At 37.6% G+C, this 18,049-nt stretch overlaps 1 protein-coding gene across 3 annotated transcripts in view; it reads right to left on the bottom strand.

Moving 5' to 3' along the window:
- TUB (TUB bipartite transcription factor) overlaps positions 1 to 18,049 on the bottom strand; it is a 77,533-nt gene that overhangs the window by 14,660 nt on the left and 44,824 nt on the right. For 2 of the 3 annotated variants that reach the window (XM_067295518.1, XM_067295520.1), the window contains exons 4-6: positions 17,498 to 17,632; positions 3,729 to 3,896; positions 18 to 89 (exon numbers count right to left, since the gene is read on the bottom strand). In XM_067295518.1, the coding sequence (XP_067151619.1) occupies positions 18 to 89; positions 3,729 to 3,896; positions 17,498 to 17,632 (375 nt within the window). The remainder of the gene's footprint in view (positions 1 to 17; positions 90 to 3,728; positions 3,897 to 17,497; positions 17,633 to 18,049) is intronic. The other variant, XM_067295519.1, reaches the window with a different exon arrangement.

Raw genomic sequence — 18,049 nt, 5'->3', positions numbered from 1 at the left:
ATTCCTTCTGTACTTACCAGGAACATGATCCAGGGCGACAAGACTGGATTGGGAGGTGGAAGTGGACCAGGATGTATTTGCATGGGGATCTGGGAAAGGAAAAAATCCATGGGCTTGATTCTGCAAACCCTCAATTGTGCAAACAAGCCTAACTTGTCAACAGGACTCCTCATAGGACTAAGGGATTGCTGGATGGGGCCGTAATGCTGCTGCCAGAACTTTCAATTAAGCCTTAGGGAAATCACATTTCTCTGCACAACTGAATTTACCTTCCACCTGCTTATACCTGCTGTCACCTTCTTTTTCAGTAATTTGAATTAAGTCAGAAAGACCTGAATCGTAGAACTGAAGCTTCATAATGCATCGCCCATGCTAAATGGTTGCATCACAAACCTTTCTGTGTACTATGTGCCTTTCATGGCAAGTTTTTGGCCTAATTTTGAATTCTAACACGCAGATATACAAATTGATAGACACAAATGTTATACCCAAGTTCTAAACAAATGTTTATTCAGTAACATTGAAAAAAATATCCAGAATCATATTCAGATGGCCTAAATTCTACCTAAATCCCTGTGCCCAGTGTGTCCTCTTGGCTGGCTAGGCAGCTGCTGCTCACTGTCTTTCTTAGGCTCTCTACATTGTTCTTCTGGTACTTCCAGGGATATGCATAGAGACTTACATGCAATTTAGTTTTTTGAAATATGGTGTTGGTCTGCAACAAGCAGAGACTGAATCAAACTAATGCACAGAAATATAAATATTGGAGTCAGTATCAGTAATGATATTCTTCAGTTCAATTTTTTGGCACTGAATGAAAAATGACATTAAAAAGCCTTTAAATATTTTTATGCTGTTGCTGCTTCCAATAACTTCAATGCATATCCCTTTAAAATAACTTTTGACACCAAATGTATACTGGATAATGAAACAAGAGCAAAGTAATAAGAGGGAGAGTAGAAAGGTGAAACACAAGCATATGCAATGTTTGTATTTCATGGAGATGCAACATGAATGGTCCCATTATCCACTTTTTCAGTTCCCCACCCTGGACATATACCACACAGTGTGGCAGCATGAAGTTTTCAATAGAATCTGGTATGCAAGGGAAGCCTGAATTCACGGGTCAACAGATTTTCAAAGTCTGCACAACTCACTCACTCATTAATCACAAGCATTACTTCCTAATAATGACAACCACATTCTAGCCAAATATGCATGGTTAATCTTGGCAATCCATCTTCTCCGGTGGCATCTGTGCAGAAAAACTGCTGCTTGCATATGCTATTATGCACAGACATAATCAGTTACTTTCTATACTTGTGCAAACAATTTCACCACTAATTCTTTTGGTGGTGAAACTTCTGTGTCATTCTTAAAAAAGCCCGCTCTCCAAACCTGGGGGGAAGAATGCTTCAAAGAGCTCCTGTTTTATTCTTGGACCCAGAAATCAAATCTATTAATTCCCTAAATTTTGAAACAGCTGTAGCTTCAGGTGGCAAAGAACTAAGACCAAATTGCTGCATTCCGAGTCTTTACAGAGACATATAGGAAATTGATAAATGTGAAAACTAAATGTTAGTTATTCAGTGTTAAAACTTAAGGAAGTCTGGCTCTGTCCTAGTGACTCATTTGCAAGCAAGGAAGTCTACATCTTAAGACTACTGAAATCAAAAGGATGAATATTTCCTGAAGGAAGAAAATGATTCTAGCTATGGCAATTTATAGCAGATGGAGAAATCAAATAAAACATTTGGCATTTGGTTGCAGGTGGCATCTTCTCTTTGCAAGTGGCATATTCTCTTTGGATTGTCTTGTAACAGAAATTGACTTTCTGGGTGATCCTTGGAGAGCAGAGCTACATTCTGCTAAGAGATATACAAAAGTTCTCTCCAACAAGTTACTGCTAAAGAGCAGAATGGGAACAAATCAGGGTTAAGCACATCTAATGGGAATCAACCTGGCCTTTCCCATTAGGCCAGTTAGCACTCCCCCGTGTGGTTTTCTCCTTTTGCTCCTAGTCCATGTAAGACAAGGATTGATGGGTGACAGCGACTCTAAATGCTCTTTAGACCAATGGGGGCACAGCTGTAAGGGTGTGCTGTAAGCTGTGAAACAGCATTGGAAATCCCTATGAAAAGCCCTAGCTCTACATAAAGGTTCCCATGAATCCTGGGATACTCAAAACTATCTGCCAAGCCTCCTCCACTGGCATCAAGGGGCAAACCACACAATGAGAGTAAAAATACTTTATGGAGACACCACTAGTTGCAGTCTTGTCTTAATACCTTTCTTTGTGTCTCACAGAGCACAGCCTCGTTGTTAATAAAAATAAGCAAATCCCAGCATTCCCAGTTAAAACAAAAGCCCCCACAGAGACTCTAAGCGTACCAGTGGACCAGTTTTAGCTGGTCTGTCTGTTCTGATCAGGAGTATACTCAGATCTTGGTAAGAAAAGGTTGTATTGTACATTTAAGAATATTAAACAACCAAGGGGAAAAAAAAATTGCTTCCACTGAAAATGGACCAAAAAACAGAGAGAATAAAAATGTACCTTAACCTGGATAAAACATCAAAAATAGAAATGCCCCCCTCAAAGCAATAAATCAGAGAGCTCTGACCTAATTTGAGAATTTTTAAGTCAACTGGGATACTAGTAAGTAGTGCGCATGGCAAATAAATATTCTGAGCCATGCTCTAAGACAACACAATCACCGCACAGATCAGAACTTGTTAGTCATGCCAACAGGCCTCCGATTCAAATGTCCAGGAAGTGCCACACTTGGAGAAAAACTGCCCATTTCAGATGAAGTTGCTCACATCTGCAGAATAATATCCCAGAAAAAATGAATCTTAGTGAGGACTGCTCTGCAGACAAGAGGCTGGCATTTAGGTATGAATAGTGTATTCTAGATGAGTCAAGTTTGCACTTACATTTTGCTCTTTATACACAAAGAGTTTATTCTTAAAGCATCACAGCAGTCTTGGCTCAAGCCATCTTAGCTTCAAAGGCTATACACTGAAGAAGAACTCCTAAGCAATTGCCTTCAGAAAAAGCTCTGTGAAGATTTTAGGATTTCTTCCTTCCTACAGTTAATGTCTGATGAAAGATAATAATGCTACAGGAAGGAAGGAATAGATGCATGAATGCATACATACAGGATCTATCTCCCAAATCATGCACATCCTTAAAAAAAAAAAAAAAACAGCACATTTGAGAACTATGTATACTTCCAAGAAATGCTGCGGAATACACAGTTTTGTCATTTTCACCTCTACAAGCAACACCATACACTGTGAAAACATGAACAGAGTTTAGCTAACAGCAAAATTAAAACTAACACTCTAGTTTAAATGTTGTTATTCCAGACTCTTCTTCAACCCTCAAGTATGTGATTTCCAGAGTTGTATAATGTCAAAATGCGAACAGATGGATATAAGCATTAACATCTGCCTGGTGCTTCAGCAGTGCTACTGCATTACAGATGTGAAAGCCACATCCCTGATAGCTTGGAAAGCTCTTGTTTCTTGGGCCAAGAGAGAACTTCATTACTGTTAAGGAGATAATATTACTGACTACTGTTTATTGCAGTAGGCCTAAACTAAAAGAGAGAAGAAACACAGAGTTCCAATCTTTGCTTAGGATAATGTTGAGAGTGAGAATAGAAGGAGTCATCAACATATGTAAAGCAAGCAATAAGAATAAGGAGGCAGCTTTGGCTACTTACCTTTTTTCTGCATTGCTGTTCTAAGATCCTGTTTGTTCTGCTGTTGTTGGCCACTAGCCATTTTCTCTCCATCATCTTCATCATGGCTCGATTGTCCAATAGTGAGAATTTCCACTTGACTTCCTATCTTCTGAACATCCTCTTGAAAAGCAGCTGGGCCATCAATTCCTTCAGACAACAGCAAAAAACTTAGCTGCCATTGTGTCAAGGAGTTACTGAGAAGAGAATCACTTGCAGAAAGTATCTTTTCTAAGAAACAAAGCTCAGTGGCTCATATTCAATAATATTTTTGAGACTTAAACAGGACTAAAACAGCCTGCAAGGCAAGCATCTCACTTCCCAAGTACTAACATCTCCCCTGCTCCATGTCTCTTGATTTGTTTTAAGCAGTCAGAACTACCTGGGAAAGAGCTGTTGCCTAGAAAGGAGTAGTCCTGATTATCAGTATAGACAGAGTTCACTACGCAAAACCAACCCGGCTTCTGAATGCTCACATCTGAACTGCCTCAAATGTATGCCCAGAATGAGGCCCAGATATCTGGGCTATGCAAGGTGTAAAGCATGTGAGCATCAGCAAGAGAGAAGGGCAAGATATATGTGTCTCCTTCAAGCCTTTGCACCTCTGTCTGCAGCATCTCCATTTCTGTGAGAGGCAGACCTTGGTTCCAGTGCACTCTGAGGATGCCAAGCAATCAGAACACACAAATTTTAGAATATAAAACTCTAAATATGAGAGAGACAGTTCTGAGTTCCACATAACAAAACAATGCTCACTAAAAATTTCCAGCAGATGCATATTTAAAATGTTAACACTTGTGGACTTCTTCAACTTTCCTCAGTCTTTATTTTAGAGTCTATTATTTCAGAGTTGTTCAGTCTGTCACTGAAACCCAAACAAACAGCAGATTTCTTATCTCCTTCAGAGAGGAATATATTTATGCAAGGCACTGGTGCCATTCTTTGGCACATCATTCAGCACCTGGATGCCTTAAATGGGTGTTTAAACATGTGAATCAAGGTGTTAGTTGCTCATCTTTATGTGCCAATTTTAGTAAGTGGAACTGCCTTATAATTCATTTGCACTAGAGAATCTCCAAGAGATCATAACCATGATCAGAATCTCACTGCTGCCCTCCTCACCCACAAAACACACATGCCCATGCCCCAGAGACACTGAAAACTAAACAAAGTCACTGGATAGATAAAGAAAATGGATGCAGCTTTCCCAAGGACACAGAACTGGTTCAGAAATAGATAAATCTGAGTCCCATACTACGCTGTATCCCCTAATACACAGAGATTGTCATTGCCAACCAATGCTTCAAAGTTTCAGAAACCTGGGAAACTCACATGTAGATCTAGCAGTGTACACATAAGGAAGAACAACAGGTTAACAAGCCTAAATATGTCTGCTGAGTTAGTACGTTGCCATACATTGCTATAAGATCAGAGCAAAATATAAAGAGGGAAATAAAAATTCCTTGGGTTCTGAATTGCACAGTCAGGAAGAAAGTATTTACCTCCTTATTATTGTAAATCACCTGTGAAGATGGAAAAATGAAAATACAAGCTTTTCATTTTTTTCTTCAGGATAACAAGTTAAAACATCAGATTGCAAATGTACTTCAGCTCTTAGTTAAGATACAGTGCTTATATATATTACTACATTGGTAATATAAAAATGCATTTCTGCACCAATATAAATGGTAATATTATCATTTATAGATATAATAAATAATAAAAGCCTATATACTGCTGGTGTTCTGAAATGCCTGTTAATTGGCAGTCCGATGGAGAATTAGCAAGCATTACAAAGAGCTAGTTCAGTAACAGAATATGGTGCTCCTCACACCAAACAGAGCTGAGTAAATCCTGTTAGAGGGAGCTGTAAGGGGGAATGGGATTTTTTCAGACTGTGATCTGTAGCAGAAGTCTCTGAACATACCATTTCAACCCTTTTTGCTAGCAGCTGTCAACTTGCATTAAAAGACAACTGAATTGTAAATTTAGCATGCTTTGCTGTACTTTTCCATACTTGCTGTCACTGCCACTGCCACACTGCGAAGCACAAATGGAAACACCCTCAGGAACAGCACTGTCTGTACAAACACCTAATGAGACGCAGCTCTGCACTGCAGAAGTGTTTAAAAACTTTCAGGTTAAAAGGAAAAGAGAGAGATGAATAAGAGGAGATGTGACTGATGATTCACAAGTTCTTAGATTTCAAGGCCACAAGGAATTACTGACTCCTCTGCAGCACACAGAACTTTATTTGGCCGTTTCTGCACCAACCCTGTAAATTCTGCTTTAGCTACAGTAATATTAACAACAAATAAACAATCTGTCCATCCAACCTTGAAAGAACAAACCCCTAGACTAACTGAAATCCATAGGAATGTTTCTATCGACTTGGTAGGATGACAATTTCAGACAGGCACTTCATGTGATGCAGAATGCACTGCAACTCGGTGATAATTGTTCCAATGGTAAATTACCATCCCTTTTAATATGTATAACCTATAGTCTGAACTAGTCTAGCTAGTTCCAGCTACTTGTTTATTTTTACACCTTTTTCTGTCAGTCAACAGGCCTTCTATACTACCAGTTATCTTCTTTTAGAAGTCAGTCCTCATCAAAACACTTCTTAACCTTATCTTTGATAAGTTAAATGAACTGAACTATTTATGTCTCTGTATTTTTTCCTGGTCTTCAGATCCTCTGCTCTTCAAATATTTCTGAATTCTTCAAAAGTTTGCAATATCCTCTTTGAAGTTTGGAACACAAGTATTTCAGTAACGGCCTTTTATACAATATACTGCGTAACAGAGATCCTCTCTTCTTGCTTGTCTTCCTTTGGCAGCTATTCTTTCCCAGGATACAGTCTGCCAAGCTGCAAGTGCAATCCACATGCTTTATTACTAAATATAAAACCTGTATCTAGTTTTATAAAAATGCATTTTGTCTGGATTAATTCTAGTTTACTGAATATCCAGATTGCTATGGAAGAAAACCTGGATTATTCACAACTCCACAAATCTATGTTTCTTCAGCAAGCTTTGCCAGCCTAGATTTAAATTCTCCTCAAATTATTGATCAAAGGTACTGAAAAGCATTAGGTCCTTAATAGACAATTAATTACTTCAAAGCAAACACAGATCTGCAGCAACACTGAATGCCTCCAACAGCACAATACAGTCTAAGCAAATTGTGCTGAGGCTGCTGTTTCTGATGCTTGTATAACATCTGCACTCACATCCTGTGCTGTCAGGAACATCACATATTATTAGGCGTTAGGACAAAGGTTACACTAGTAGGTCACATATTTAGAAAAGAAAAACCAACTTCAGCATTCTGAAGAGTGCATCACTGGTAGTGTGTGTTATGAATGCATTATGAATGGTTCCACTGGTGATCCCACTTAAGGGAATGGAAGATGCAGCGAGAAAGAAAAAAAGTGAAAAAAACAAAAAGTAAACCTTTACTGCATTATAACCTTGTACAAAAAACAGTGAAGATACTTGATACTGTAGATGGTTTGTGGCAAATACAGGATTAGCTATTTAATGTTTGTGTGTGCGTGTATGCACAAATCTATGTATGCATGCATATGTAAAATTACTCTAAATGTAAGCACACATACACTTTTATATATATCAGGTCATGTGTGTGTGTATCTTCGCAAGCCACAGTTCAAAAATGATTTTACCCTCACCCACGTACTGTCTGAAAGCCCTTCCAAGCCTGCACAACCATGATGACTCAAGTTGGATTTCTCCCTGTGTTCTCACTTTCTTTGCCTCACTGACTCCTTGTCCTTCCATCCACCTACTAGAAGGATGGTTCACCATGCAATAAAAATAAACCAGCCATATCTATAGTTATAAGTTTCCTGGTTCAAGAACAGGGTCAAAGGAAGCAAAGAAACTGAGCAGGCTGTGCCAAAAAGGAGGTCTTTATTGCCAGTGTCAGGGTTTTCTACTGCTTTTCCCAAAAGTCAGACAGAGGCAAACTGATGAAAAAGCCCTTGCACACCTGCCAAGAAGAAAAGGAATTCTTTGTATTATCCACTCATGTCAATGAGGACAAGGAGGAAAGAGAAAGACTGAAATAACCTCCAGAACACCAGTCCTTCCAGTGAATACACAACTTTGATGTGATCATGTCTCAGATGAAGCGCAGAGGTACAAAATGACAGAAATGAAAACAAAGAGATTACCAAAAATTGCAAATCTCTGGCATTTCCACCCTATAAATGATTATTTATCAATGCCTGTATTCTGTTAGCACCTAAAATGTTCTAGATGGTGTTTATAAATAGACAGTACCTTGCTCTTAGAAGTCTGTAATCTAAACTATCATGTAGAATGTGGATAATCTGATTTTATCATCTAAATTCATCTAAATGCTAAGAAATTTAAAATACTTTAGGAGGACATGTATTGCACTATGATGTCTCTCTTTCTTTGCTTTAAACATCCAAAGTGTCAACTATCTATGCAAAAATTTGAAAGATCCAGGACTGAAACAAGGGAAGGAGAAAAAGATATGGGATAAACAAAGAATAGGAGAGCTGTTAAAAATTTTGCTTAATGTTCATGATGTATGATAAACAAATCTAAGCCTTCATGCATTTTATAGTGTCATGTTATACCTATTTAAAACTTCAGTTTCTAAAGGATGGGCCAACAACTCAAAATCCCTTCGATTTCACTGGATTTAGTAATGACAATACATTATGAGACGTATGAAGCTGAGACCTTTTGTTGTTCCAATCCAGCAATTAGTGGAATCTTTTAACGGGAGGGCCGCAGCACAAGGCGTACATTCCTCTATCCTATATCCCCATTAGCTTTCTGCTGAACAGTTTCTAACCATTTTGATCTGTTCCTATGGACGGATGCTAAAATGAATACTGATGAACCCTCTCAGTTCAACTAGACATAGCTATCACTTTCTTTCTGAGAAGCTAAACAAGTACAAATCATTTGGGATGGAGGCTATAGATCCTCAAGTATATCCCTCCTCTTGATCCTCCAGACCTTGGCGGGGGGGGAGGATTCTGCAATAGCACTAGCAAAGCATTCCAAGTGCAGCTCTGAGTATCCATCTGGGCCTCACTGAATTTTACTTCAGCTTCACAACCTTCAAAATGATTTTGTGGAAAAGAAATATACTTCCTAACCCTATTTGCAAGTGCAAAATCAAGGGTATATTCAGGCTGAACACAAGGCTTGGATCAAAGCCTGTTGACTATCCTGTCTAAACACAGAATCTACAATAGAACAGATCAGAGCTGAGCTTCCTCTCAAAACTGGACAGAGTAAATATTTCTAGACACCCCAACAGAGAAAACCTCAGTCATTACAATCCACTGAAACAGTAACATTATGGCAGAATAAAGAAATTAAAGAAGACAGAACAAAATGGCAGTTTTTATGATTTCACTGCTCAAAAGAATCAAGAATGAGTTAATTAGGGGAAGTAAAGGGGAAGGAGAAGAAAAGACTATTTACTACCAAGCTATGTTTAATCGGGGAAGCTTCAGAGAGGCAACTGGTATATATGACCACTCGTTAAACACGAGCACTAGACTGAACATGAAGAAAGATACTGCTATCTGACAATAGTAAACACACAATGTTATTCTTGAATAAATTGGTTACAGATTCGAATGTGACAATCTACCCAGTAGCAAATTAAAGGCATAAGCATAGTGAGTCAGCTCTCCAAAGCATTAGCTAAGTATTTGACTATGTAGTACATGAATCCCCAATAATTGGATCTTACAAGAAAAGAATCAAATTGTATTTATATACATCACGTTGCACTCATCATGTATTTATGTATGCAAACATTTTGCTGTGAAAAGATTTTTGAGCAAATGTTATTTCCTCTTGCTTCTTTTACATAAACTTGTATGTACAGGAAAGAATTATGAACTAATTATTTACAGAGAGATCTTTACAGTACCTAGGGTAACAAGAAAACACACACATTTCTAAATTATTCTAAAATAACTGTTATAATAAATTAATAATTTCTTCATAAGACATCTGCAAACTAGGAAACATGCTAAAAAGAACTGTACAGTAAATCAGAGAGAACTAAATGAGTTCAGTAACTGAACGGCAAATGAGATTACATACAGGAAAAGGTACATGGCATAGAAAACAAATATTTCTGTCCCTAGTTTACAAACAGGATACAAAAAGTCCAGTTTTCATTTTATAAAGCATTTAGGAGACTTACAAGTTCAACATACAAAAACAGACATATTGCTCACACACTAAGTTTAAAGAATATCCTCTGCCCTTTGTGGGATCAGATCTGAAGAGCTGACCAAGATCAGGCAGGAGGTCTTTAGAAGAACAGAAATCTCAAGCCAAATTTTCTGACCCTAATTAAATATAAGGCTTCCACAAGAAGCCTGTACTTCCTCTATAAACATGCTGGCAGGAAATGGAACTGACACACTACTGGAACATCGTCTCCATTTGTGATTTTTTTATACATGCCTTCAAAGGCAAGATACCAGTTTAGATAAACCACTGGTCTGACACAAGTCATATCCATGTCAATAACATTCACAAGGCTGGTGCCAGCAGTGGGGCTGCAATTGCAAACAGCCCATTAAGATCACTGCAGAGCACCTCTTCCTCTAATTTAAGGATGGCAGCACAACCTTTCAAAGGTTGGTTGGACTCAGAAACCAAAGACAGGGAGTTTAACCTCAGAATCTGTACTTATTAAACAGGATTTCCAACGGTTAAAGAACTAGACTTAAAGCAAATCCTGCTTCTGCATTTATTATTTGAAGTGATCTACATTTTATGTTAAAAAGACCAAAACAGTTGATATTTTTGAAATATGCATTTATCAATAAACTAGACCACTGAGTACAGGTTTATTTCTGGAACAGTGGCACAAGAAAGTAGTATTGCACAAATCAATAAATGGAAAATGTTCTTGCTCAGAATTATTGCTTAGGAAGCACTAATAAAATAGTTATAATGAAATATGAAAATACATCTTTTAGAAATTTAGAACTCTATTGTTTAAAAAAAAAATCACTGTTGGATGAAACTCTCCTCAAAAGGAATTTATTAAAAAAGCAGAAGGTTTAAAGGAAAGAAAAGTGAAGACAAAGCATTTATTGGTCTATTTTTAGGACCAAATAACCTGAAGTATATTCTAGCTGTCAGTATTATGTAAGCCATTTCCCAATGTGTGCCTGCTCTCAAAGTGGCTATGCGTCCATCAACACGGGTGCAAGCACATGCAAAATCACAAAGGTATTTGTTTATAGGGAAGGGAGACAATTAGAAATATTGGTAGAAAAGGACCTCTGGAGGTGATTTAGTCCAAACTTCCATCAAAACAGGGACTATTGCTAACGCCAGACTAGGTCACTAAGAGCAAGTACAGTTATACAGTGTTCTGCTTCAACAATAATCTCTGTGTTCACCTTGATGAAAACAAGAAAACCATAGCAGAGACTATACTTTCATAAATCTGTATCTTGAGGAAAGCCAAAATGACTTCTATACAATACAGTTCATGTGCTGTCAAAGCATAGCCTGGAAGTGTTGTCAGATTGGGGGGTTCCTTGGCTGAAACTCATTTGTTCCTCCTTCTGCCCTTTCTCTTTAATGTGCAGGGAAACCAAGATAAATCTGCTCTGCATGAACTCTTCTTCTCCTGTCAGACAAGCAAGTGCTATGCTGAGAAATGACGCTTCTTGCCCAACAAATGGTGCTGCTTTCTTAGTTGGCCAGCATTAACGTAGTTGCTTGTTACATATATAAATGGGACAGGATGCACTAATCAAAACAGACAGACAGGCGTGAAAGAGAGAAAAGAAACACGAAAGAAGCAAACCAAATCAAGAAATGAAATAGCCATCCTGGCAGAGTAAGTGCTGTGCATCACAGCAGCTCATTTTGCTTTCTGACTTTCATAAAGGCAGGAGGGAATGCCCAACATACTACATAAATTTAATGTAACACATAAAAGAAAAATCACAGGGAAGCTATTATTTATTTGAACACTTAAAAAACTTCCAGATTGCAGATTTCAGTGTCAAAATCCTCATTTATATTGCCCATGGCAGTGAATGAACCAGTGCAGCTCAAAGCAGGGTTCTCCTAGGACATATTTACATGCTATATGTGCTATATGTTCAGTTATAACAAAAATGTTTTCACAGAATGATTCCTGAATTTTCCTATCAAATTTCACTTTGAATTAGCTCCTGGCTTTGCATGTTTTTTTGTTTTTTTTTTTTAAAGAAAAGGTTTTTTATCTTCCTGATTTGTTTCTACCAATTCCTTGTACATAGTCAAAACAAACAAACAAACACACACCCACTCACTTTACCAGATATATTTATTAATTTACTCACAAAACTATACTGGAAAAAAACCCACACTAATATGTACCTGTAATCTTTCAGGAATCTCAATTCTGAAAGAATAATTTAGGTATTTGATATCTAAAGATTACAAATGCTGTGGTTTTGTATTTGTAATACTAACTAAAGTGAACATTTTTCATAGGTAGCTGTTGTAACTATTTTTACTTGTCTGCATTATTTTTCTGTTATGACCATCTAGCAATAGTGTACACCAGGTTCAAAAATATCATCCTTATTTGCACCTTCCTACCATCATGAAAGTCACAAATCAAGCCAGAATTTGATCCACTACCTCCACTGGAAAGGCAAGCATTTTACATATTCATTTGTTTCATTTTGTTTTTTTCCAATACTCAGTATTATACCCAGCAATAAACTGGGAGACCAAAGCTTTCAGAAGTATCAGTTTAATCAGCTGAGCTACTATAAAACGTAAGCAATCTACTGCATTTGCTGCCCCCTTCGCACAAAAATGATGTTTCTTTTTAAAAACAGGCACAGTATGTACTGGATATCATCATTAAAAGTGAAATACCAGCAATAATCATAGATCTAGAAAGAGTTGCTAAGCACCATACTACCCACCACAGAATTACAAAATGCACTGACCTCTGACTTGAGAGGAACAATCAGCTCTACATAAGCAATTAGGCACATCCTTCTCTTGCCTTATGCCACTGTAACCTCATTAGACCCAGTATTTCCCTCACATTTATCTGATGATAGTTTCATCATTCTTGGAGCCACTTAGAAAAGCATTACACATCTAAGATTCAGAGCACTATCATTATACCACAGCTTCAAGAGCTATTCATGTATAATTCAAAGATTTTCACTCTGAATTAGCCCATTATTCATAAGATCGGGTCTAAACATTCTTTTTTCTTAAAGCACAAAGGGCTCAGCTCTGCTCAGAAAGGTAATACTCACTATAGTTAAATAGTGATGGAAACCTTTAACATGCTGTTTTAGCATGTGAAGCATATTCACCCCTGCTCGTTTACAGGACATGCAAAGGTTACAGCATGAAACAAATCTAGGTTGCCTGAATGTTAACAAGGGGAAAATTTCCCCCCCCAAATAATCCACAAAAACAAGCAAAAATATTTCTCAACCATCTAATAGCAATGGAAGAGACTTCAAAGATTCAGTTAACTCTACAGTTCCCAAGCTTACAAGAAAACTTCACTGTTTCCTTCCCTAAGGCTAGAGGGCAGTGTCCATATGGGCCATAAAACTCATTGCAGATTATAAGAATCTTAAACTTTGCACTCACTCCCGTGAAAGCTTCTAGGGCTACTACTTTGTCAAGGACTGGAAGCACGGACACAGCTGTCCACATCATTTCCTCAGCTTCTTCTGGTCACCAGACTGATCCCTAAATTTTCAGACCCAGAGCTTCTTCATATTATTCTCACCTGACCGGCTTCCCAGTTTTCTTTTGTCAAAGGTGCTGTGTAAACTCTTCCCATGATATGCACAAGGTGCAGAGGTCACTCTATCTGGGCAGTTTTCCTTCATACTTTTGCTTTTCCCCACTCTCACTGCCCTTATAACAGCTTTCCCCAGACTTCTAAGTGCTACAGTGGACATTGTTCAGCTAAACACGGTGCATGAACATGGATGCTTCCTGCAGCCAAATGAATGTCGCTCATGTTTATTATGAGCTTGGTCATGTAAGAACCTGAGCAACTCCTGGTGACTGATTGTAGCTCCCACTGGGAGTCAAAGAAAACTAGCACCTAATCAGCTCCTTCCATGGTGATCTACAGTGTTCAGGTGAAAAGTCAAACTGGAGGACTCTCTTTTCTTGCTACTAGTTTTGTAACAGTTACTAACCTCAAAGAAAAGCAAAAAAAAAAAATCAAACATAGCTGTCAGGCCTGACTGAATCAGATCAAATACAAACAGCAGCTCCTAGAAGAAAGGTTAGTACAGCAAAATAAGGGTAAGAATTTCATGAATACTGTATACATTAAACATGTATAAAATAAATTCAATAAACATGTCTTTACACTAGTTCTAAATTACTAGAATAGAACAAGTATAGATAATTTGATAGCCCCCTTCCTTTTAGGATCCTGAAGTCCTTTTCAAGCATGACACCCCTACATTGTACATAGAGGAGGAACAACCACTAAATCAACTCCAAAGCTGAAAACAGAACCTATAACTTCCATGATTTTGATCTAATAACCAACATACTATTCTTCCTCCAACAAAATCTGTTGTGTTACAAAAAAACCTCAGTCCAAGAATTGAATCAGTCTCATCTTCTGCCAATAAGAGAGGATACACAAACAGCCAAGTGTGTTTGAAAAATCAAACTTAGAATAGCGCTCTGCTCACCTAAAGTACGAAAAGATTATATACCCTTCCACAATTAACACCAAGAGCCATATAGAAGTATGATGCTCAAAACAAGTATCTTTTCCCCTTACATATAAAACATTTAATTTTCACCCATTATCATTAGTTAGATCTGAACTTATTAGCAAATCCATTCAGCATTCCTGTAAGATTGTTTTCTAAAGAATCATTCTTACTCTTAGAAGTAACTGAAAAATTGATACCATAAGTTTCACTAAAAGGTTCTGCTACCCCTTGCATTTTCTTCATTCCCAAGTAACAAAAATTAGCTTGTGTTTGCAGTGGACTCATCAGTAAAATCCCTCTGGAATTTGAAGGTCACACTTAGTTTTTCTGTTTCATCCAATAATAAAATATTTTGCAGCTTTGCTAAGGATGCAAGACTGAAATCCAGTTACAATTCCCTGCAAATGCTCCAGGTTTACAACACTATCAAAGGTAAACTAGATACAATTCCATGGATGAGATTAGACACGAAGGAACTGTTAAATACTAGTGTGCAGAAAAAGGAGATTAGCTGGATCAGAAGGTGCAACTTGCACACTCTGAACATACTTTAACTGAAAGGGATTTTGGTTACTTGAAATTTGTTCCTAATCATCAATATAAACTCCAGGAGAAGAGGTACTCATACATGTTTTCAAAGGTTTCTCTAGTACAATTGATGAATGACACCTCCACCCTATGGGATCACAGATATAAGCTGCAACTGATGGGCAACGCTGAAGGCTGAAGAAGATGATGCACAGCATAGCGGCAGAAGCAAGAATTGCTACAGAAGCAGAAGCTTCTATAGTTAACAAATCAAATTCCACCACATATAGCAGTATCAGGATGCCCAGGTCATCTGTGCAAGTCTCACCATCACCCTACAAAAAAAGAGACTAGAATACCTAATTAGCAAAAGTTCCCTGTCTACATATTAAATGATATAACTTTCACTTGACTCAACTGGCTTCCACTAAAGTATGCTGACATTTGCCTGTTTGGGGATTTTTTCCAAAAATGAAGAAAAATGTTATTGGTATATAAGAAAAATACTAGTTTATTACCTGCTCTGAGATAATAAAAAATTGAGTAACTTCTCCTTCATAGTTAGCACACACTGTCCACAGAATAAGTTGTACAGCAAACAATTTCAAAGACAACTATCCAGCAAATTCAGTTCCAGCATGCAAATGAATACTGGTAGAACAATATTTGCAATCATATACTCATGTTATTATTTTTTCCTATGTGCAAGTAAAACCCCAAAACTTCACCAGGCCTGGAGCTAGGTCTTTATTCATGGAGTATTTCAGCATAGGAACTCATCAGAAAACTGCCTAGAAAATATGTGAATTTATATGTACGCTGGTGTTATACAATGTAGATTTGTCAAATCAAAACTGTAACTGATCAGAACAGTATTTGATGTTCTGTCAAAAATATAATACTTACACTGAGTGCCCATACAGGGAAAACGAGCACTGCATGAGTTGAAACACAGGCTCAATATTATGCAGTAACAATGATGTAAGTATTACCCTGTAAAATGGTCAGTTACAGCCTAAGTCAGGTTTCCCTTTTCTTTTAAACTATAAGAAGCACTTCCAAATAAAATCTGGCATCTGTACTTCCGTGCTGGAGCAGAATTAGTTTCTATGCAAGTTCTGAAACATCACCTTTCTGTTCACTTATCTTGCCAACAATTTTTACATTCAGTCAATCTTACCCTTGACTTTTATTTAGTATTTTAAGCCAGATACTGACACACTTTTTTTTTTTTTAATAAATAAATAAATTTACCTCAGGGCTACAATCTAAAGCCCCTCTAACCTAGGTCTTCCTTTGTGGTCAAAAGGACTACAGACAGAGAAGCTGTAGATTCAGATCTCAAAAATTAAGCTGCAATATGGTTTAATGGCTTGTGATAAGGCAGGCTCAGGTCATGCAAAATCCCTGTAGACAAGCCCCAGTATTCTGACCTCAATAATTACCTTTGTTAGTCATTATTACCATTAAACAGACTTGTCAAGGATATACACTACTTTCTTACTTAAGCAATAATGCAGAGACTGTTGGACATATACAAGATGGGAATACAGTACAGTCCAGGCAGGATAGTGTTACAGTGGCCTGATCCAACAAGTGTGAAGTTACTGGAAAGACATTTATAAATTTGATTAGTCATCTGGCATCAAATAGAAAGATGCTGTATGTCCTGCTACAAAAATCTCTTTGTGTGTGTGTGTGTGTGTGTGTGTGTGTGTAATATATACAAACTGGCATACTTCTAAAGTAGTTCACACAACTTCTTCTATCTGTTCTATATAGTTCAGGTAGTAAAACTAATAACAGCAATGTCATTTCTTTTGTCAGTATAAATAGTACATTTTCTTTTGTCAACTCACTCTTACCAAAGTCATTGCAGAAAGCTTTTTATACAAACACCTCACACATACTGACCAAGCAGGGTACAGTAACCCTGAAGTAACAACTCGAAGAACACCACTGAGGATCATATCTTGGTTTTGTTGAAGTCATTATCAAAACTTCCTCTTAACCTCTAATCTGTGCAGAGTTTAAACCTCAGTAACAGTTTGGACAGAAATGACTGCAATTTAAGGCTGTTCCTCCAAATTACATTACATGCAGACAGTCTAAAAAACACATTGGTGTAAGACAGCTCTCATTTCCTTAACATTCATGAAACACAGGTGTCTGTTGCATGAGTACTTTTTTCCTCCTCTAGAATATAAACAAACATGCTGCTTTGGAAAAGATTTGGTTTACAAATTTCAGCCCTCCTTCATTCCCAAGTTGTACATGCTGAGACAGGACCCAAGTCACCCACATTTTCCAGTCTCATAAAAATTTGAATAAATTAATTTTAGGCAATTTTCAGCTAGCAGAAATTCACTGGTATTCAAAGAAATTAAAAAAAAAAAAAAAGGAGTATTTTGCAGTCAATTCAACATTTGACATTCAGTAGCATGCAGCTAACCTTTGTGTTTGCCTTTTTTCTCCTTTCTGGCGTTGCCAGTTTGACAGCTTGCAGCTGCTGCCTTGGTTTTTTTAGTTGATTTCGGAGCTTGGACATCCACTACCACCTTTACATCTTCCTGTTCGGCCTCCTGCACTGCTTGAGAGATTCAGGGTGCCCCACCAAAAAAGAGAAAGAGAGAGACAGAGAGAGATGAGAGAGAACGAACTGAGAACTCTGTGAAGGCACAAAGGAGTAAGCAGACATAGCAGAGTCTAGGGTTTGATTGGTATTTCAGACAATTCATGCAGAGAAGAGATTCAAATAAGCCGGAAATTGCAACACTACAGTCAAAAACTGAAGGTGTTAGGTTAGACGGGATACATTTCCTAACTTTTCTTCTCCTTCCAGTAATATATCACCTTCTATCTTTCAGGCCAAAAATAACGTCAGAATACTAATGTGCTGCTGAGCTAGTGTAAGCAGCACATTTCCTCATAGTAAAACTGTCAGACTGACCATCAAGAGCAGCAGCATGAAGACAGAATGACTTAATTTAGACTTCGTAGTGCA

This window comes from Apteryx mantelli, chromosome 4 (genome assembly GCF_036417845.1).
Source record: "Apteryx mantelli isolate bAptMan1 chromosome 4, bAptMan1.hap1, whole genome shotgun sequence".
NCBI classification, from domain to species: Eukaryota; Metazoa; Chordata; class Aves; order Apterygiformes; family Apterygidae; genus Apteryx; species Apteryx mantelli.
Note: the sequence above shows the minus strand (reverse complement) of the source record. Positions and strands in the feature narration are given on the sequence as shown.